General features: G+C 36.1%; 1 protein-coding gene across 1 annotated transcript in view; it reads left to right on the top strand.

Annotated features, from left to right (window-relative positions):
- The window catches only part of ERBB4 (erb-b2 receptor tyrosine kinase 4), a 674,126-nt gene extending 655,115 nt beyond the window's left edge, over positions 1 to 19,011 (top strand). The window contains exons 26-27 of the mRNA XM_021702992.1: positions 15,064 to 15,361; positions 18,209 to 19,011. Of these exons, the coding sequence (XP_021558667.1) occupies positions 15,064 to 15,361; positions 18,209 to 18,654 (744 nt within the window). The 3' untranslated portion in view covers positions 18,655 to 19,011. The remainder of the gene's footprint in view (positions 1 to 15,063; positions 15,362 to 18,208) is intronic.
- The last annotated feature ends 3,624 nt before the right edge of the window (positions 19,012 to 22,635 follow it).

Genomic DNA, 22,635 nt, shown 5'->3' with positions numbered 1-22,635 from the left:
AATAATGAATTTTCTACTTCATTTTAATTTTGAGAGTAAACTGACTCCACATAGAGCCATTTAGATTTTACTCTCCCTATTATATAGAAAGCAAGGTTGTCAGAGAGAGAACAGAGTTGTGTTAGGGAACTTAAAAAGATTGGCTAAGCATTGAAAGAAATGCAGTGGTAAGATGTGAACGAAGACTAATGAGGGGCCAGTAAATCTGAGGACTCTCAAAGTAGAAAACATGGCTTTTTAGAGGCAGCATTCTACTTGGATACATGATTGTTCAGTCTCACCAAGAGAACTATGAGCAATCGAGAGAGAAAAAATGTTTGAAATATCAAGAATTGAGAATTTGTAGGTAGCTGCACCAAAATAATATGAAAACTGAAGACACTAAAGGTTATATTGAGGGTAAATGAGGTAATTAACCATTGGTACAATTGGGGCGCCTGGGTGGCTCAGACAGTTAAGCAGCTTCCTTCGGCTCAGATCATGATCCTGGAATCCCAGGACCTAGCCCCGCATCAGGCTCCCTACCCAGCAGGGAGTCTGCTTCTCCCTCCATCCCTCACTCCACTCTCATGCTCTGTCTCACTCTCTCTCTCAAATAAATAAATAAAATCTTTAAAAAATAAATGAAAATAAATCTATCATCTATTATCTACATGATTATGGATAATTGTATACTTACTATGAACTGAATGTTATATAAGTTCTTTCTTTATATACATTCATATAAAAAAAAGAATGCTAACAAGAGAAGGGGCATTCTTTCCCCCATTTGGGCTAAGGAAACTGGGACTCAGAGAGGTTGAGTAGCTTGTGAAAGAGCTAGTAAGTACACAGAATTCAAACCAATATCTAGCTTACTTCAAAGCTCATGCTGGTAAAATAAAGTGTCAAGCAATTAACTGAAGAGCACAAAAAAAAAGGCAGAAGATCTGATTGAATCAGAGAAAGGGGATCACCAAAGTGAATGAATAGAAGGCTATGGTCAGAGAAAAGGATATTTTTAAAAATTCTATAATGCAAGTTTTTCCTGTTGTTATTATATAGCCATGTGGTAAAGTGAGGTAGAGGTCTTAGGCAAGGAGGAAGCTCAGAAACTTAGATATACCATGCCATTCATGGTGAAAGGGATTAAGTGAGTCAGATATCACGGAGCAATTGGAATGATACCAATGAACAATCTGGGTGTTGGAAAGTGCCTGCAAAGACAATAGATAATCACAAGGATAAGGACCTGTGGAATAATCATTTAGTATGAACCTCAAAAAGAGGAGGGGTTTGAATGAATTTTGAAGACCTATGATCTGGAAGCTTACAGCATATTAACCCAGGCTCTGATGCCTGAGTTCAATCAGGGAATGAGCATTCTTTGCTAGAAAGGATATTCCAAGGAAGCCTTCTGGATATGCAGGATGACTGCTCATAAATGTCAGATTTCTTTTCCTTTTTTTTTTTTTTAAGATTTTATTTATTTATTAGAGAGAGAGAGAGAGAAATCACGGGCATGCGTGTGTAAGTGTGCGAGCAGGGGTGGGGGAAAGGAGGAGAGGGAGAGGGAGAGAATCCCAAACAGACTCCATGCTGAGCATGGAGCCCAATGCAGGGCTTGATCTAAGGACCCATGAGATAATGACCTGAGCCGAAATCACGAGTTGGTTGCTTAACCGACTGAGCCACCCAGGCACCTCATGAATGCCAGATTTCTGATAAAGAATAAACTTAGGAAACATTCTCAGAAAAGTGAGGGTAAAGCATGGATGGATCAAGATTATGTGGAGCCAGACACATCATTGGAAGTAGGGGTGAAGCCTCTTTAAGAAAAAGAATACAAAAGTAAAAATCTTACTTTTTCAAAATTTACCAAATTCCAAAACCATGTGAACCTATGACGGGCTCTTTCCCAGGCTTTGGAAGGGGCTATACAATTGACGAGCCTAAAATTCTAAGCTTTATCGCTTTAAAGTAGATTCACTCTGGGCAGAGGTGAGAAAACAGGCAAGAGTAATGGCTGCCAGGAACGAATGTATTCTTGGCTTAAATAGCACATTAGTGAAAGCTTCCTTTGGAGCTTCTGGTATTTAGAAACTCAAGATGGATGGTGTTGGCCCTGAAAATTTAATATAAAAACAAAGAACTCTTTATTTATTGTGCTTCTTTCCTCCCTTCTGGAGGAGGATGGTCCAGCATTTTTAAAAATTTTATTTGTGGGCTGATAAACATTTTATGAATGTTCACCTGACCATATGCTTAGGATGAGCTTGTTACTTGATTTTGCTTTCCTCTTCACCAGAATTTATAAGCAGGAGAATATGAAGGTATTTCAAAGCAAATAATTCACAACCTGGGCTTGTGTCAAGCTCTCTTGGAAGTATCTTCTCCTCCTGCATAATTGACACCCAACATGCTTTTGTATGGTAACGGGCTGGATGAAAATCCTAGAAGTTCTGTCAGAGTGCTAATATTACTTTGAATTGCTCCCTCCTGAGCTTTTGGTTATCTACCTTTCAATAATAATTTGAGAGATCAGTCCTAGGAGTGATCAAAATGTCTCTTCTCACTTATTGTTTTTGGCAAAATCTAAGCTTTCTAGCTATCTTTTTAATACTCAGATAAGTAAATTTGGAACAAATAAGAGAGATGAGATATTAACAGAACTGGTTGCTCATTATATTTCAAGAGGTTGTTATCCTAAAAGATGATGCAGATGAATTAGAAACAGCTTCTAAAACTCTTAGATATATTTGTAAGTAATAAAAACAGTAAAGTTTCCTAAGAGAGCCTGGGGTGCCTACCATTTAAGATTTACAGCAAGAAAGGCAACCTTCCTCTCCTTTGTGATTATATTTGTAAGATCGAGCATTAATACTTTCTTTTGTCAAAACATAGCTGCACATTGGCTTATTATCTTCCTTTCGATATGATAAATAATAATTGTGCTGGTGTAATAAAGGACAAAGGGACCTGGGGAAAAATACTAGGGTCTTTTCATATCTGTCTAGTACTTTTCTGGTTTGTTTGGTAGTCCTTGGGAGAAAGCCCAGGGTATGTAATATGTGCGAGAGTTCAATCTATTTTATTTTTCCCAACTCCCAAGTCATCTATCAAATTATTTCAGGTTGTAAATCTAAGCACTTTTCTGTAACTTAGCTACTTTCTTTCCGAGATGTATCTTTCTTAAAGATGTTAGGTATGCTTTTAAAATCTATAAAATGCTTAATGTATTAAAGAGGTGACACACAAGAATTCTCTCTCCACCAGAAGAAAAAAATCAACCTAAGCACACGTTCAGCACTGAGGACTTCTCCTTGGCCTGTTGACAATGCCTCAGCATGAATTCTGAGACATATCTTATTAGGAGTCTGTCTGGATGCGTTCAAGTGTTCACTAGAAGTGACTCAAGAAAATCAAGTCCAACACATACTCTGCCGAGATGTGCATTTCTAATGTTTGTGTTTCATTGACTTTCTCACCCCCATCATCTAAAGAAAACAAAAGTAATGAAGATTTTATTTCAGTTTATCATAATCTCTACTATTAGGTAACTCAGTTAATTTATTTTAGTGGGTTAAAGAATTTATCTTTGGACATAGAAATATGCACCTTTCTGTGACTAAGTGGTGTAAGAGCATTCTGTGGGGTCTTGTTTGGATTTACTGCTGCACCAAGAAAAACATACCATTATTTTTAATTTTCAAAGGAATATTTTACAATGGCTTTGAATGGTGTATTAACCAATATGCATTCAAGGGAAACCTGTCGATTATCTCCCACTATTTTATTTACATCAATAACACTAATCATTTTTGACAGTTGTTTCCAATGAAATATGTGATTCCAAATTTGCAAAATAGCCTCTTGGCACACAGAGAAATCTGTAGCTGCATGATGACTCTTATCCTGCTAAGAAACATGTGCTTATTTGATTTGCAGCATTTAATGTGGTCTTGTATGAGTGATACTTGGACAAATTCTGCTGTATTTTCTTTAATTGACTAGAAAAAAATACCATGTCATTTTATTCAAAGATACTTAACATGAACACAAACTTGTAAAACTCATCAAGCAGGCAGGACAGACATTATCGTTCCCCTTTTACAGAGGAGGACACTGAGCTCTGAAGAAAACTTACCTAGGGCAGCAGCATGGTAGAATGGCAGTGTTTCCTTTTCAAGGGCTCTCCTCCTGCACCTTCTTCCCTTTGTGAGACACCCACTCTGTAATTTTGATTTAGAGTGTCATTTACTTGTAACTTTGATATTCTATACTATTCAACCATAATTATCCTAAAAATGCTTTTTGAAAAATTTAAAGTGGTCCTTCCCTTCCGGTGTCTGCGTTTTGCACCAGTGTAGAAATCCAGGTAGGTGGTATGTACCACTTAAAAACGCATACTGGTCAGGATTTCTGTTTGACCTGATGAGCCAAAACTGCATTTTCCATCTGCCTGATGGCAATTTATCCTTGAGTCTATCTTTCCTAGTGTTCTTAGTTAACAATTTATATCTTCAGGGATAAAGCTAAAGCCTGAGTTTGCTAGAGCTCCAAAGCATTAGGAAATACAAAGATGTCTCAAGAGGTTGTTGTCATACTAGTGATAGAATCTTGAAGTTTTATAACTACATGGGAAATGTGTGTTACATTTGGAACTACTCACTATAAGAAGACTTTTTTTTTTTGCCATAAGAATTAAGATTTCAAACAATGCCTCCAGAAAGAGTAATCATTGATAAGAAGAGTGAGTGTTCTAGATGAGAGATAATATTCAGATTACTGTATTGGGGTTCAATGTCAACTTAAGACTCACCATCAGTATCTATAGGCTAAGATGTGTATAATATATAATTCCAGGAATGCTAAAAGCATATCCTTTAAAACATATCTTGCTGGCTGGCTAGCTGGGGTCCCTGAGATTCTCATTAATAGAGCCACTCTTCGGGTTTCATATACTGTTCTATCTATCCATCCATCCTTTGATCCAATATACCTTTTACTGAAAATTTCGCCATGTCCATGTCCCTGTCCTGTGTTAGGCATTGAGGATATGGTGACTATTAGAGTAAGTCCTCTTCTGAATAAGCTTATAGTCTACGGAAGAAGGCATACTAATGAAGTAAATAAACAACTAGAATACAGTGATAAATCATTCATATGGGGTACATGATAAGTTCTTAATAATTTTTTTGGATCAATAATTAAACATAGCGTGTGAGTTACTGCGTCAGAATGGTACATCTTTGCAAGGAGGATATAGATATAGTCGTATTTCCAATAGAACCAGGGCAGGAATCAGTGAACTCTGGAGTCTGTTAGTGGGGAGTAAATAAACCTGGGCCAGAAACTAAGAAGGCAAGCTTGGTGAGGAAACATTGAGATCAGACCTCACCTACTTTACAGTTTTACTATGTTGCCCCTGTCTTAGGCAAACATATTCTAAGGACATCAAGTAGATCTTTTTTCTCCCCATTATAAACCATAAACATATTTTTTCTAATTAGGGCTATTGATTTTGGCTTGCTAGTAATTAGCTGTGTGACCTTGAGGAAATCATCTCTGTTACCATAGCTGAAAATAGAGTGTGTGGTGATTGGGTGATCTTTGGAATCCATGTCAGATTTAAGTTAGATTCTCTTATTTAGAGTCTATTTTATATTTTGCCTCCTTCATATTTTTTTTTTTTTTAAATTGAAGTGTCAGCCATTTTAGAATTTAACAGGAAATGATTATGACCATGGTCCTGGCTAATTTAAGTTGACTTTGGCAGCAAAGAGTGTAAATGGGAAACTAAGAGTATTGGCCATTTTTTTTTAATTTTTTTTTTTTTTTTGAAATTCCAAAGTGGTTCACAAATAGGTACAGGAATTCTTTGTATATTTCCTTCTTCCTTTTTATATGCAGCAAAATCAAATTTGGGGGCTTTTGAAAATGGTACAACTGCTTAGACTACAGTCAACAAGTAACTCTTGGGGAGAGCTTTTTTCTCTTGGGGTGCTACCTTCAATCTAATATTCATTTTGGCTCAGATCAGTTGTAAATACCATCCTGTTTCTGTGAAATGTAACTGGTGTTTGCTCTGGGCTGATGGGACAGCCATGTGCTGTTTGCTCTGTCAGTTGCTGTACCCGAGTATCCACAGTACATTATTCAGATCAACTCTCATGAACCAGCTGTCCTACTTCCAGGTGGACTGTGAGAAATCTTTTTACTTACAGCAACAGCTGTGCCACCTGGTAGCTTAAAGAGCAGTGGTTGGATGAATCACCATTGTTACAAATTCACTTTTTATCTGGTAAACACTTTGCATAAACTAGTGTAACTGAAGATATCTCCAACCTGGTCCATGCTGAAATGATGTGAACACTGTAAGCCTTATCTGTATTATGTTAAATTGTTTGCTTATTGTCAACACCTATCATGAAGACACTGAATAAAATCTACATGCCAAAACTAGACTTATAAAATTTACAATTCTATTTCCCATCATACTGCTTTCCATCTCTCAAGACACAACTATGTCCTTCATATTCTTTACATTCTCACACAGAGATGGCTCTAAATACTGTTATTGCTATTTTTAATATATAATAAAATTTCCCAAGCTTGGGTTACTGCTAAGGAGGACGTTGAACTATACAATATTTTACTATTGCCTTATTATTAGCAAGTAGATAAAAATAACTCCAAACAACCACTAGAGAAATATTTCTAAATAGAATTCTTACACATAGTGTTTTAGTGAACAAGATTCATTTAGTTGATAAACAATATCCACAGGTGAAAAATAGTAAAAACAAAACAAAAACAAGCCACAAATGATCTGACAGTCTGTTAAAAAAAAAAAAAGGTTCATTTTGAGTGGGTTAAATAAGCCTATTATTTTGTTTCAAGCTATTAATTTTCTTAGTGTATGTATGAATGCATTGGCACATGCACACACAAAGCCTAAAATTGTGATATTAAGTCTTTATTAATAATACAAAAGGAAGCATACTATACCTAGGCCAAGGTTTAGCATTTCAAATTCCAGAGTAATGTCATTAGGCAGAATATTCATTTTACGTACAAATAATTTGACAGTTAAAAGTGATTTTTCCCACTGCCTGTTCCAAGATAAATAAACCGAGGGCCCAATAGATCAAGGAATTTGTTAAAGGTCACATGGCTTAGTGGCAAAAAGTTCAAGAAAACAACCCTACAGGTAGAAGGACTGCAGGTGACTACTTGTTCCAGATCTATGGCATTGCTGTCTTCAGAATTTTCCTGGCCTCAAGTCATTGCTCATATACTAAGAAGTCTTCATTAAATAATCTTCGTGATGTTGGGATAAAAAACACTCAAGCAGAGAGGCAATTTTAGGATTCACTTTAAGATTTAGATTTCCCAAGAATTTGGACATAATAAAGACTTAATGATTTCATTTTTACTTTTAAATGGAGATGCTGCAATTGAATCAAACGTTCTTAAGGATAGGTTAAAAAAAATTAAGAAAAATGACCATGCTTTTTCTAACTGAAACGAACTAGTGAGAGGTCTTTAAGAAACCTCCTAGAAGTTCTCCTCTTTAGATTTCTAGCAGTATGTGTTAGCTAGAAGCTAGGTGATAACTACGAAAAAGGTTTAAATACAACAACTGAAAAGAAATATAAACATACAAAAGAAAACTCCAGAAACCAAACAACCAACCAACAAAAGACATATAGAATATGCACCAGGATGAAGAGATATAAATTCTGTGTGATTACTAATCTCAGGAAGGGTGACAAAATTCTTATTGATTATCTTGAATGAAGCTAAGGAATGTTGGCACCAATGCAAAATCATGCTTCTTTATACCCTTTATTTTTTGACTGTGCTAATAACGCCCTTCGACTTCACGTAACACCAGCAGACTTAAAGCCAAAAGGTAGGGGTGCCTGGGTGGTTCAGTTGTTAAGCGTCTGTCTTCGGCTCGGGTCGTGATCCCAGCGTCCTGGAATCGAGCCCCGCATCGAGCCCCACATCGAGCCCCGCATCGAGCCCCGCATCGAGCCCCGCATCGGGCTCCCTGCTTGGCGGGAAGCCTGCTTCTCCCTCTCCCACTCCCCCTGCTTGTGTTGCTTCTCTCGCTTTGTCTCTCTCTGTCAAATAAATAAATAAAATATTTTTTAAAAAAAGCCAAAAGGTACAAAATGAGGAATTTTCAGCTTCATTTTATGGACTCATCTAGCCATGAGTATTTTAAAGGGGAATATCCTCTTGTTCTACTGATATTTGGAAAGGGTATAAGAATTGTTGCTTGGTGATAAAATAGTGTACTTGCCCTTAGTCAAGCAGGAAGAGGAATTTATTGACTAAGCCCTGGGGTAGGAACAATAAATCCATAAGCAAGAGTGCTGTCGTGGAAAATCTTTGGATCTCTCTATCTATGGATCGATCCCTCATCTCCTCTCTTAGCTCTTAACATTCTACTTATGGTTTCCTTTTCAGCTCAAGTCCTTGTAGTTAGTTAAAATGCAAATAAGCTGGAAGAGGTGATACTGTAAAGCATTACTAGTATTTTATAGCTAAGGATAGTGAGTTAAAGTCCTCCTTGAAATTAATTTTTCACAAGAAAAAAAAATCGTGAGAATTCATTTGAGAGAAGAGTTGAGGCACTATGCAGGGGCAGAGAGAGGGTACAGATCAGAGAGAAAAGAAATGCTGAAGTCAAAATCTACAGGTGGCATGCATGATAAAGAGTAATAGATTCAGATAGCCACTAATGGCTATGTGTACACGGGAGGTACTTTTTTTTTTAAAGATTTTTATTTATTTATTTGAGAGAAAGAGAATGAGAGCGAGAGATCACAAGAAGGGGGAGGGTCAGAGGGAGAAGCAGACTCCCTGCTGAGCAGGGAGCCTGATGGGGGACTCGATCCCAGGACTCCAGGATTATGACCTGAGCCGAAGGCAGACGCTTAACCAATTGAGCCACCCAGGCGCCCCAATGGGAGGAACTGTTAACTTCCTTGTCCTCAGTTTTCTCATCTGTGAAATGCAAGTCATGATTTTTAGTGATGATACATACCTTGAAAGGTTATAAGAATAAATAAAACCTAAGATAGTCTCTGACATACGGTAGGTACATGATACATATTAGTCTCACTTCCTATTTCTCAGTTTGCCTAAGAGCAGTCATATATTTATCTATGAAACAGAATAGACACTATAATTAGTTGGACTTCAAGAACTGAGTTAGGAAAGTAGAGTTATTAATGTTTATAAAAGGCACCCTCTACAATTTGTAAATTCTGAATTGACTCCTATTCGTATTTACTGATACCATTCATAGCTTTCCTTCATTAAAAATTATTTTCAGTAATAGAGTAAATGAGACATATGAGAGAGATAAGATGTTCTAGGGTTAATGAAAAAGGAATGAACAAAGGATGAGAGCCCAAGTTAATATTCCTTCAACTGAATCACAGGCTTATTATTAACTATTTGTTGATGTATTTAAAATACTATTATATAATTTTATATATTTTTATTTATTGTTAATCATTACTAATTTATTTTGTGTGTGATAGAGTAAAAAAGTTTATTTTTCTATTTTTTTAATTGTTTTTCAGTGTGATTCTTTTTTGCTTCTTCTTCACTAAAGAGTCCAAATTATCCTATATTTAAGTTTGCTTTATGTTTGATTCTTAAATTTGGAATGTAGTTTTATATTTCTCATGGGGTTCCCAATTGCTTTTCTTCTTGATTATCAAAGAAACATATGCCTTTTTTACAATATCTATAACAATATCCATATTTTATTGAGGTATAATTGACATAAAATATATATTATTTTCAGGTGTACAATATAGTGATTCAACATTTGTATACATTGCAAAATGACCACAACAATAAGTGTAGTTACCATCTGTCACCTTACAAAGTTAAGACAATGTTATCGACTATGTTCTCGAGGCTGTACATTACATCCTCATGACTTTATTTTATAATTGGAAGTTTGTAGTTCTTGACTCAAAAAGCAGCATTCCACATAATCAAACTAAGTAGATGGAGAGTGCATTAATAAATAAACACATGCATAAATAGACAAAAGATGTTTTGTGTAATTTGTATATACATATGTGTGTGCGCGCGTGCGTGCGAATGTGTGACCCAGCTGCCTAGATTCAATAGGGTTTCTCCTGGTTCTTGCTGGTTTTTCGTACGTGGACACACTGCTTTCTCCTGGCTGCTTTATGAAAAATGGAGATTCTAAATCTAGGTGTCTCAAACACTGATATGTTGAACTTGATTGTGAAAAAAATATGTAAGTTATAGCCATGCATCAGGAATTGGACATAATGCCAAAAATATTTTATCTGTCTGCTACCTGACCTGTAAAAATGTGAAAAGGCCCATCAGAGTGTTAAGGATACATGCCAGGGAGGATAAAAAGTTGAGAACCCTTAATAGTTACATGTGTTTAGGTAATAAATTAGTGCAGATGGGTTAGTAACATCTTACAGAGATACATTGTGTTTTAGTTAAAAGGATTTAGAGTATTTCTTGACCCTAGAAACTTTAATCCTGTAGGTAATATTGATAGGAACAATTATCTGAAGATAAAAAACCTCTCTCTCATTAAGTGCATGTTTAATTTAGATAGAGGTTAGGCATTAAGTATATATTTTTGTTTCCTAAGAACATAGATTTGTCTGATATTAAAAAAAATATTAAAAGACAAAACCCATCTGGTTAACAATTTAAAATTTCCCAGGAGCAATATTAAACAATATAATGTTTTAATTAAAACAATAGATATGAGAAATACAGTGCATATAATAAGACAGCTTCATATTTTTATCATTCAACTGAAATGCAAATTTCGGAACATGATGTATGTAAAGTGCATTTAACACCATATTTGATATATTTGCTGATATTTGCCTTCTCTATAACCTCTGCCATTTGAGTCTAAGTTAATCATACAATGTCCCAGTGAAAGGGCCACAAAATTAAACTTGACTCTCTCCATTACCCTTACAAATCCCCCCACCAGAAACAAATTCCCTATCACCTGCCAGTTTATAACCCACCTCTTTCTATCTCTGCCCTGCTGTCCATCAAAGCCCAGCTTTGCGGATCTTCGGGAAGTACTGGGTGCATCTGTTCAATTAGCTGGGGAGGGGATTTATGGTCAGCAGGAAATGGCACAATGAAAAAAACAAAAGCCTTTTAACTGAGAGCACTGCTTTGTTCTGCTCAGAACTTTAAGGTCACTCCAGCGTGTTCTGACTGTGGGGATCTTAATTTTTACTCAACCAATTTACTTGCAGCTGTCATTCTTTCTGATATTAAAAGTTCAGCTCTTCAAGTGTGGGAAATTGGGGCGGCGGGGAGGGAGCGGGGCGGGGAATGAGAAGAGCTTGTTACAAACTAAAAACAGCAAAAACAAGTAAAATCTGGCTTGGCTCTCAAGTACAAAAAGTTATTTTCAAAGCCTATAAATTATGACATAGTGATTAACATGTAATTTAAATATATTTAAACAACAATTATATCACATTTCCAGCCCCGCTAATTGGCCTCACAGATGTTCCCTTGTAGCTACATTGCCCTTCCAGGGGGAAATGAATGAGGTACTTTTTATCATGGAAAACAGAAAAAAAAAAAAGCAAATAAAAAAAAAAAAGAAACAAAAAAATAAAAAGCAGCCAGTAACCCCAAAAACAATGAATTCTAAAGGGACTTTGCTTAGCATTTTTTTTTTTCCATTTTAATGCAGAAAACTAGGAAAAACATGAAGACACTCCTATTACTGTGATGGTATCTGGCAGTATGTCCAGATCCAGATTTGGCAGGTTGCTGATGGAAAGACTTGTCAAAACAGGGAGAGTGCCTGCATTCTAATATGGCATGGCCTCTCTTCAAGAGGTCTAGTTATTTTTAACACAACGTTTTTATAATTGAAGGCAGCCTAGCCCAGATAATGAATATATACAATAAAGTATTTCCTGATGAAGAATGACTTGCGAGTTATTCCTTTGATCACTTCTCCCTCAAGTTTTGTAAAATATAAAATGTAGAGCCATAGCCATCCATGCTGTTCCCTGAACTGTGAATCTAGTCAAACATGACCCAGTACGGCAACTGTTGTAAAGTAAGAGGTCAAAGGAACAGCAGTAATTACTAATATTTTGGAATACTTGTCTTCTAATATGTAATCATAGAATTCAAATAAATTCACCGCAGCTTCATCTTACTCTTGCTTTTACTTCTAATAATCTCAGGTAATATTTGATCGTTCAGTGTAAATTGCAAAAGGCCAGTGGTCACGTCTCTCCTAGTGTCTAATGGTATCTCCAGCATCTCACAGTTCCTGTGCTTTCATTGGAGAGGTTTAATAAATATTTGTTAAATGCTTGCTCAATAATCAGGGTTTAATGGTAGGGTAAGGCCAAAGTTTATAATATGATCAAGTTCCACCAGGCACTTGTCATATTTCCCATACCATCCCTCTATTTTACATCTCACTGGACTATACAGCAAATTCCCCTCAGATTTTATGAAAAAAATGTATTTAATTTCATATCTTTCTAAAAAATAAAAAAATATACCTATACTGAAGGTGATGTGGAGAAGAGGGAAGCACTTTTCAATGCCTCTTTGATGGGTAGCTTTGGCATTTTGATTGCTTGACTTTAATAATTTGATTTAGCAAATGTGAATATTTAAATTTTATATATCCTTTACATTTTTATAGTGTGCAGAGCTTACAAAGTTCATTTATATACGCCTTCTTACTTTGTCTTCACTAAGATATAAAGAGTGAGAGGCCAAGAATAAAAATGATGATCTGAGATGTTTCACGATTGACGACATCATTTGTAACTGGTCCTGGAGCTCAAAGATCTAACAAATCATAAAACAATGTGTCTACTGGACAATACTACCTTCTATGCTTAGCATATTAAATGTATCTCTAATTTTCCATGTCATGATCTTCAAGACGTTCTTAGTTATTAGAGAAGGAAAGAGATCAATAGTTTCTATCCCATCATGTAAATGACTCAGTTTTGAGGAAAGTTAAAATGTAAACCTAATGTAGGAGTTCAGAACTTGGCCCCAGGGTTATTAGTCCCAAGAGACTAAGTTAATTATGGGAAATTGTGTTATCTGGTTGCTATTAATTTACATTAAACAGTTAATATCCATGGAACCATATTCTTCTTAGAGTTTGTTTTATGAATCTCTAAATTGTAAAAACACTGGCCTGGAATAATACTTAGCCAAGTTTCATACATGTGTGCAGAGAATGCAAGCTTCATAAAATCAACTGTTTTTATCTGCATTATTCATTATCTCCAGTGTCCAGAAAAGTGTCTGGCACATAGATAGTAAGTTCTCAAGAAATATAGTTAAAATACATATATTATTAAGAAATGGTGTTGATACTCATATAACCCCCTCTACTTACTCTAAGTATATTGTCCTTAATATTTTATCATATTTTTATATCCACTTTTATTTAGCTCATAGGGTGGAGTATTAAGCTATAAGAATACGGATGCCTTTTTTTTTTAACTGAAATCTAATTTTAACTGATTCTAAATACATGAAAGTAATATATGCAAAGCATATTTCCAGGACTGGAATTAATTTTCCAAGATTTTCTTCTGTTTCTTAACTTACAAAAAATCAGACTGAGGAGAAAACAGTATGTATTTTTTAAAAGGAAAGGCTAAGAAATTGACCCTTTGCTGAAATAGTGAAAAATAAATGTAACCTGGTAGTAAAAATTATTCAAGGAAAATTGAAATTCACTTCTATCTCCTTCTAGATAAGTTTCTTTTTACAAGAGAGAACCAATGCTGTGGTATATGGCCATTTCAGCCATACAACCTGTAAGGAAGGAAATGGTTCTTTATTTAAAACTATAGTTAATTATTTACCATTTTTATCTTTCTCCCAGGGTTAATGAGAAAAATAGTCATTGTCAACTTCATTTTTAATCCATTTAAAATTTTACTTTTTCTACGTAATTTTTCTTTTCAGGGATTGAACTAAAATATTTAATACAATATTTAATATTCTCGAAACACAAAAATAAACTTATTTATAGTCAGAGTGCATAAAATTTTACCATTTAGCAAACTTCACTGTTGTGCATGTTTTCCCCTTAGGTTCATACAATTCATGCGGCTTTCCTTTTCTTTTTTTTTTTTTTTCTTTTCATTCATATTACCTCATTATATCCATCATTCCATTTTTCTTTCCTATTAGAGTGAAATTGGACACAGCCCACCTCCTGCCTACACCCCCATGTCAGGAGTAAGTATTTCATGATCAACCTTCATCTTTTCATATTTTTGGCCTTTGCTTATCATGTTTCTTCTCTCTTGTCTCCCCATAGTTTCCTCATTTTGCTTTTGCCAACAGTGAGTTAAGACTTTGCTGTAGATTGTATAGCTGGCTTTGTGGATATGTTTTACTTCAGCAGATACTCCAAAACTGAGATGCCATGCACCAACAGTAGCTTTTGATTTTTACCTGAAGGATTTACCTGGACTCATAAATTATGCTTCTGGTTGAGGAGGTTATCATTATTTCCATGATTATAGGTTGTGTGCTAAAAAGTCAGAGTCTCAGTAAAGGTTCCCTAGTTAGGTACTTGGAGACTCAAAGTCAGAGTGACCACAGAAGAGAAGGCAGTAAGGAAATATCACCAACCAAATGGCATTACTGTGCTTCTGTTCTTAATGTCGACTGTCTACAGTTAATAACATTTCCATTTGTCATGAAATTTGAATTGTATATCAAAAATGGGCGACTGTGGGAAAATGACATGAAATATTTTGTATTAGGTCATATGTTAGGTGGTCAGTAAAATTTAAATAGGTATTTCCAAATTCTTTCCCCAGGATCACTTTGTAAGAAAAATTGGAATTTTAGGGGGTTGTAACTCAAACTTGTCAGCCATTCAGGGGGAAAACTCAATTAAGAAACTCTGACTTTTGTCTGAAAGACAAGTTTGCACATCCTTTTGGTTATTTTTTTAAGGCTATTCCTAATAATAACTTATTGTGTCTAAATGTGTCTCTCTGTTGACAGAACCAGTTTGTATACCGAGATGGGGGTCTAACTACAGAGCAAGGAGTGCCTGTGCCCTACAGAGCCACGACCAGCACGATCCCAGAAGCTCCAGTTGCTCAGGGGGCCACAGCCGAGATTTTTGATGATTCCTGTTGTAACGGCACCCTACGCAAGCCAGTGGCACCCCACGTCCAGGAGGAGAGCAGTACCCAGAGGTACAGCGCTGACCCCACCGTGTTTGCCCCGGAACGGAGCCCACGAGGAGAGCTGGACGAAGAAGGTTACATGACCCCGATGCGAGATAAACCTAAACAAGGTACAAACAGAATGTGCAGAAATGACTGTCATTCGGCATTTCACTTCCCTATCAAAATGAGCAATACCGTGTAGAAGGGAAATTGCCAAACCACTGGACTACGGAACATCTGTGACCCAGAAAAGGCCTAGGCTGCTGCTCTGTGTAGCATATTGTCCAAACCCACACCATTTACACCATCCGGGGGCTTTTTAGAAATCCGAACCTCAGGCACCACCTGAATAGGAATCTGCATTTTAACAAGATCCCTAGGTGACTTGTATGCCTAGTCAAGCCTGAGAAGCACTGATCTAAACTTATCTTTATTGGACCATCTTTATTGAATATTTGAGTGAGGTGGCACATCACAAGATTTTGGAACCATGGCTTCATTGAACTTATTGTGGAGATCATAAAGACTGGTATTTTGATGGCACCAATAAAAGATTTGGTCAGTTCTTTAAAATTTGGCATCACTGGGATGATCTTGTTCATTACAGGAGATTATTATTCCTTATATGACACATTTCAAAAATTAAAGTTCTGACGCTGCATTTACTTCAAGGTGTACCATCATGTCTTGAAAATATTCAGTTTGTGGTTCTACAAAGCTCAGCGATGACTTTACAAAGTTAGTAGTAGAAATGTTAGACATCCAAATCAAATGACATTTCAATTTTGAAAAGCCACTTTCCTTCCACGTTAACAGCATCACAGAAAAGAGAAGATGGATGATTGTTATTAAAAACTGATTATTGTGTCGCAGAGTCTTCAGGGTCAAGTAAACTTTATTTTAAGACTCCATATGAAGGCCCATTATGTCCTTGAATATATGGTTATATTTAATTTTATAAAATGCAACTAAGGGATCCCTAGGTACATATTGTAAATAACCTATTAAAGTGTCTCTATCTAGAGGTATAGAAAGATATTACTGTACTGAAGAATTAGATGCATTGGAAGAATTGGATAGTAGCCCAGTAGTGACACAAATGTAGGTTTTGAGAAGACTTGGCAGATAACCCCCTGAAAGTGCAATACTCTCTGGGAAGAGTCTCAGCTCAACCATAGAGTTGTTTCTCCACTTACAACTGCAAGGCTGCAAGTTTGCATCAGGAAATCAATAAGTAGCTTGCATTGCGAAAAGGTAACATGAATCTTCTAAGAGAAAACACAAGCCAGCCTATATAGACTCACTGTAGAGCATCCCTTGATTTTGTCCCTGAATGTAAGTTTCTACAGAAGATTATTGTACTCCAGCCTACTTCTCGGAGAGTAGAGAATTTTAGTATAGACATTCCTACACTTTCAGTTAAGAAGTTTCAGGAACCTGGTAAGGAAAATCAAATTCTGCCTCCCTTCAAAGCATTTTTTTTTTCATACATTTTTCTTAAAATGACTGTCACTTTGAAAACCATTCAAATTCCAACATGTTATGAAGTGAAAAGTTCTCCCTACTCCTTTAGGGACAATAATGAAAATAGTACAGTAGAACAAGAAGACTGCTCAGTAGGAGTTTTAGATCTGAGTTCTAGTTCAACACTAGTTGTATCCCTCATACATCATTTAATCTTGGTTTTCTGTTTATAAGGCTGAAAAAAATACAGCTTCACTTCCTTTCTCACAGGATTGTTGTGAGGATGATGTAAGCTCCTGTCATTCCTATACATGATGGTGGGATAGTCATTACTATCCTTTAACTTGCACATGATGCTAAATACTTAAGTATATCAAGCAGGCCTATATCAAGGGACAAATCACCCTAATTTGATGAGATTATTTTTCTCTACTTGTCAGGCTAAGTACAGAGGATAGAAAGTTTGTTTCAGAATGGTGGCATCTCAACAAACAATTGTACCTTTTCCCTGCCCCAACACCAAAATAGGAATAGCTAAAGTGCCATATCTGTGTATACGTTAAAAGAGGTCTACTGTATGTGTGAATATAGGTCTGTATGTAGTCTATAGACATATAGACATAGAGGAGGAATTAAATTTAAGAAGAGCAGCATTGATTAACACCTCTTAAATTCCCCGGTCAATATTCTATAGTAATTTATTAGATCAAATCACGCAAAATAGCCACTATTATGACTGGTTTCAACCTACAAAAGAGTTATTTCATATGATCAAACTAGTTTCTATTTCGTGATTATGGTTAGCCAGTGGAAGTAAATGTTCTAATTACACTTTATTCTTAGGCATATGTATTGTCACACAAGTCAATTTAGCGACATGTTAGATGTCTAGCAGATTTTATTAGTTGAGTCTTCTCTTTGGATGTTTTCTTTCTAATGTGTGAAGCTTTCTGGAAAACATTGTATAATCAAATCCATTTTACCTATATGGACATCACAGCAAAAAACACACAGACTGAAAAACGCCATTCCTTCACTTCATCCATTCGTCTTGGCATGGAGTTAAGCTATAGACATTTTGATTTTCCAGTACCCTTTTAGAAATTCTAATTTCTCCACATTTAAAAGCTATTTAACCCCGTATTTTCAACCCCATTGTCATATTTTCCAACAACAAAAAATACTGACTTTTAGAAAACAGAAGCCTTTAAACAGTGGCCTCCTATGTAGCAGAAACAAATGGAATTAGAAGGAAAAAGGAACAATCTAGGGGACAGGAACTCTGCTTCCGGCCTGAGTTTGCCTTGTTTAGTCATTAAGATAAGTTTTGGCCCACCTACTCTTTTTTCATATGACAAAAGTAATCAACAAAATAGTTTTTGTGAAAATTCACGAAAACAAATCCATGGCTTTATTGCTCTGGAAAAAGAAGCTAACCATCCTGTATAACCTTTGTCTGATTAACATTTTCTGGAAAGTAGATATTAACTGATACTTTTGTATTCCATCAGAATACCTGAACCCCGTGGAGGAAAACCCTTTTGTTTCTCGGAGGAAAAATGGAGACCTTCAAGCTTTAGATAATCCCGAATATCACAGCGCTTCCAATGGTCCACCCAAGGCAGAGGATGAGTATGTGAATGAGCCACTGTACCTCAACACCTTTGCCAACGCACTGGGGAATGCCGAGTACCTGAAGAACAATGTACTGTCTGTGCCGGAGAAGGCCAAGAAAGCATTCGACAACCCTGACTACTGGAACCACAGCCTGCCACCTCGGAGCACCCTTCAGCACCCAGACTACCTGCAGGAGTACAGCACAAAATATTTTTATAAACAAAATGGACGGATCCGGCCTATTGTGGCAGAGAATCCGGAATACCTCTCTGAGTTCTCGCTGAAGCCAGGCACTGTGCTGCCTCCTCCACCCTACAGACACCGAAATACTGTGGTGTAAGCTCAGCAGTGACTTTAAGATAGAGACACGCCCGCTCCAATTTCCCGGCCGCCTCTCTTTCTCTTATGGTCTTCCTTCTATTCCCAAGGCCAGTAGTTTTGACACTTCCCAGTGGAAGATACAGAGATGCAATGATAGTCATGTGCTTATCTAACTTGAACATGAGGAGGAAGAACTGAAAGAGAAAGACAGGAGGAACCACACTGTTTCTTCATTTCTCTGCATGGGTTGGTCAGGAGATTGGAACAGCTAGAGAAGGACCAGCAAATACAAGGCAATACTGCCTGCTGTCAAGCTAGTTCTCAATGTTTTCTCTTTTTTTCTTTTTTTCAATTTTTTTTTTTTTTTAATGCAGATGCCTGAAAGACCCATGCTATCTGTTCCTATCTGTAGGAACTGACGTGTACATTCTCAGTACCCTTGGAAATCGTAATAAAGTTTCCATTAGAACAAAAGGATAACCTTTTCTGTAACATACGATAGTAACTGAGATTGAAAATCCAGTTTCTTTTTCCAACGGTTTCTATCCTAACAAGCAAGGGCAGCCAACTCAGCTTTCATAATTTCTTAATCTCTCTCAAAGTTATAACTAGTAATTATGTTTGGAGGGATTTTTTTTTTTTTGGTCTTTTCATTTTGTTTCATTTTGCTTTGCTCTTTCCCTTTATATTACTTTTTTTCCCCACATATTCTGACTTTAATTTCTGATTGCAAATATTTTTACATCAGAGTTTCTTAAGTGTTGCTATAAATTGACAGAATTATAAAAAAATATTTTAATATGGTGAAATGACCATTATTTTAAATATAGAGCCTTTAAAATTAGAAGGGAAGGCCAAGATACTAGTCAAGTGTAACATCAAATCTGTCATGTTTTACACTTTTGACTATGTACCCCCACGTCCTTTACATTCTTCAACATTTCCTTCTCCATAAATGACAGTACTTGATAGGCAGTTGGTAACGTAAAGAGTAAAAGGGAAACTAAGAGACAGTTCTGTGTGGTTCATGAAAACTACTGACACTTTCAGGGGTGGTCCAATGGGGAATCCATTGAACTGGAAGAGACACTGGATTGGGTATGTCTACCTGGCAGATACTCAAAAATGTAGTTTGCACTTAAGCTATAATTTTATTTGTTCCCTTTCTGAACTCCATTTTGGATTTTGAATGAAGCAATATGGAAGCAACCAGCAAAATAACTAAAGTACATTTTTTAAAAGAGCTAAGATAAGGAAAGACTGTGGAAATGCCGAACCAAGCAAATTAGGACTTTGGAACAGTATCCAGAGATTATGGTGAGAGGGCCAGCACATTATCTACAAGTGATATCACACTTGCTCTGCAAGGAGAGTTATCCAGTTTATATACTCCACATGAAGGAATGCAAGTAAGGATTGGCTTGATTCCATGGAATTTCTAGTATGAGACTCTATTTATATTAAGTAGAAGGTAACTCTTTGCACATAAATTGGTATAATAAAAAAATACACAAATGTTCGCAGTTTATAGGTAGGTTCTTGGGTCAAAAGTTGTAAATAAACGTGAAAAATTTCTCATGTAATTATTTTAATATCAAACATACTAATCTTTTGATACTTTGTATAATAACACTTTCTTCATACACATCATCCTAGTTCTAGAACCATCTTTTTATGTATCATCTTAAAAGAACACCTACTAAGATGAGCAATGGGAACAAATGGTAGGAATGAGTCTCCTGGAACAAGAAAATCAGGTAGTCTCTCTTTTCTAGGAAAATCTGCTTGGACAGTCATTTGAATTAAATTTTTTTTTTCAAATGCTAAAATTTCGGCATCAAATTCAAGTCTATTGCCAAAAAAGAAAGCAATGAAACTAAAAATCTCTGTTGGTAAAGCAGAGGGTTTACAAGGAGAAAAAGAAAAAAATGCAAAGAGATCTAGGTTTTCTGCCTATTTTGAAAAAGTAAATCAAGCCATCCATTCAATTCCCTTGTTTTTTCAACTGATATTTAGTCTACTAAGAGCACTGTGTAAGTGAAGAACATCAACATAAATGTAATGTTATCCCTAACTTAATGATTTTAAGTCAATTTATTTGGAATGACATTTGAATTTCCCCATAAGTTCAAGGAATAAGATTTTATGGACTGTTTTGTGAGCAGTCATCATAAAATCTGTTGTTTGTTAAAAGATCTCCTGTGAACTCATTTGGAACATGAATTAAACAACCTACAAATTACTGAAGTTGACAAATAGGATAGTTTCAGTGTTATCATCCAAACATGAACTGGTAGAAGGATATTGCCTCACTGGCTAATTAGCCTATCTAGATTCTAATTTGACCATTAAGTCAACAGCAGGTGTTGGTCTTTGGCCAAGAACCTTGGAGGTATCAGGACTGGTTTCTTACTAAGTTATGAGAAATGAGGTAAGCTAAAAGTGTGAAGTAGAGCAAAGGAGAGGTTTGTAAGACCCCTTCTAGTGAGGTTCAATCATGAACTTTTCTGGGTTGAAGACACAGAATGACTTACGGGCTACAGCCCAACAGCTTCAAACTCTCCCACCCATTCAGAGGAGTCTCCAGAGAAAGGGGACCTCACATAAGTTCTTATGAGAATTTGGATATAAGCCTCCCTTTCTAGATAAATCTATACCAACTTACCACTTACAGCACCCTTGTTGGATAGTAGAACTTGATTTTTTTCCTTCTGATTTATAATATTCGTATGGTTTCTTCTGGGATATGGAAAACAGAATCACTTATTTTGAGAAGGGAAGAAAAATAATTTTTTTACTGTTAAGGGAATAGAATGTATTCAATGAATGTAGTTTCCTTCATACTAAGAACACAAAACCCTTAAACATCAGGTAATCTACCACTAACAACTAGAGATAGATGCAAGTATAATCCAAAAAAACCTAAAATGCTTCACAAACCACTTTATTGTTCCTTTTGAATGATTTCTATAGTACATTTTTTATTTCAATTGTTTTAGGATTTCTCTCTTATTTTTGTCCCCCTGGAAAAATATATTTCAAAGTGTACAAAAAGAAGAAAAAAATCATTTTGTCCGTTCCAAAAAATAACTTATTCAACCCAGTAGAGTGAAGTTTTAAAATGCCAGTAGAAGGCTGCAAAGTGCATCAGAATATCAAATCCTAGAGGCTAGTTGTATCAATGCAAACATGCAGAACCAATTAAGTAAATTTGAGGAAAATTAGTAGTAAAGTTACACAGACTATATATTTTTTAAGTCACCAAATTTTGTGGCCTATCTTGGGGAATCCCATCTAAAGATCCCAGATAAAGAAAAACTGTATAACTAAATGGTTCTTTAAAGAACCATTCTTTAGTTCTTAGATGAGAAAGATGTTCTCTAAATCAGAGTAGACCCAGAACCACAAAGCATCCAGCACCATAAAGAGGTTCTTGGACTACTAAGATTTGGTTTTCCAAATTTCAGTGGTACAGGTTAGGGTGAGAGTTCTTTCTCAATATTCTTGAAATAGAATTAAAAACAGTGCAAACTCAAATTTTTTTTTAAAGATTTTATTTATTTATTTGACACACAGAGAGGGAAGGAGAGAGCAAGCCCAAGAAGGGGGAGTGGTAGGCAGGGGAGAAGCAGGCTCCCTGCTGAGCAAGGAGCCCGATGTGGGGCTTGATCCCAGGACCTTGGGATCATGACCTGAGCTGAAGGCAGCCGCTTAACTGACTGAACCACCCAAGAGCCCCTCAAACTCAAATTTTATTAAAATATACAAACTAAAAATATGAGATTCTCTTTTAGTAGATCAGGAAGAATGACTATTTGTATATTGAGAAACAGAAAACAAGAGATAGTGCTCTATGTGTTATAATGTATGTGTTAATACCTTCTAAAAGTAGGATGTGACATGAAGATTGTGCATATTCCCGATGCTGAGGACAAACCAGTAGAAGGTCTGTGAGGTTCTGCTGCTAGATGAAGTCCAAGGGGCTATCAACATGCTTTTT

This window comes from Neomonachus schauinslandi, chromosome 3, assembly GCF_002201575.2.
Source record: "Neomonachus schauinslandi chromosome 3, ASM220157v2, whole genome shotgun sequence".
Lineage (NCBI taxonomy): Eukaryota > Metazoa > Chordata > Mammalia > Carnivora > Phocidae > Neomonachus > Neomonachus schauinslandi.
The sequence above is the reverse complement of the archived record's forward strand: the minus strand, read 5'-3'. Positions and strand labels throughout refer to the sequence as shown.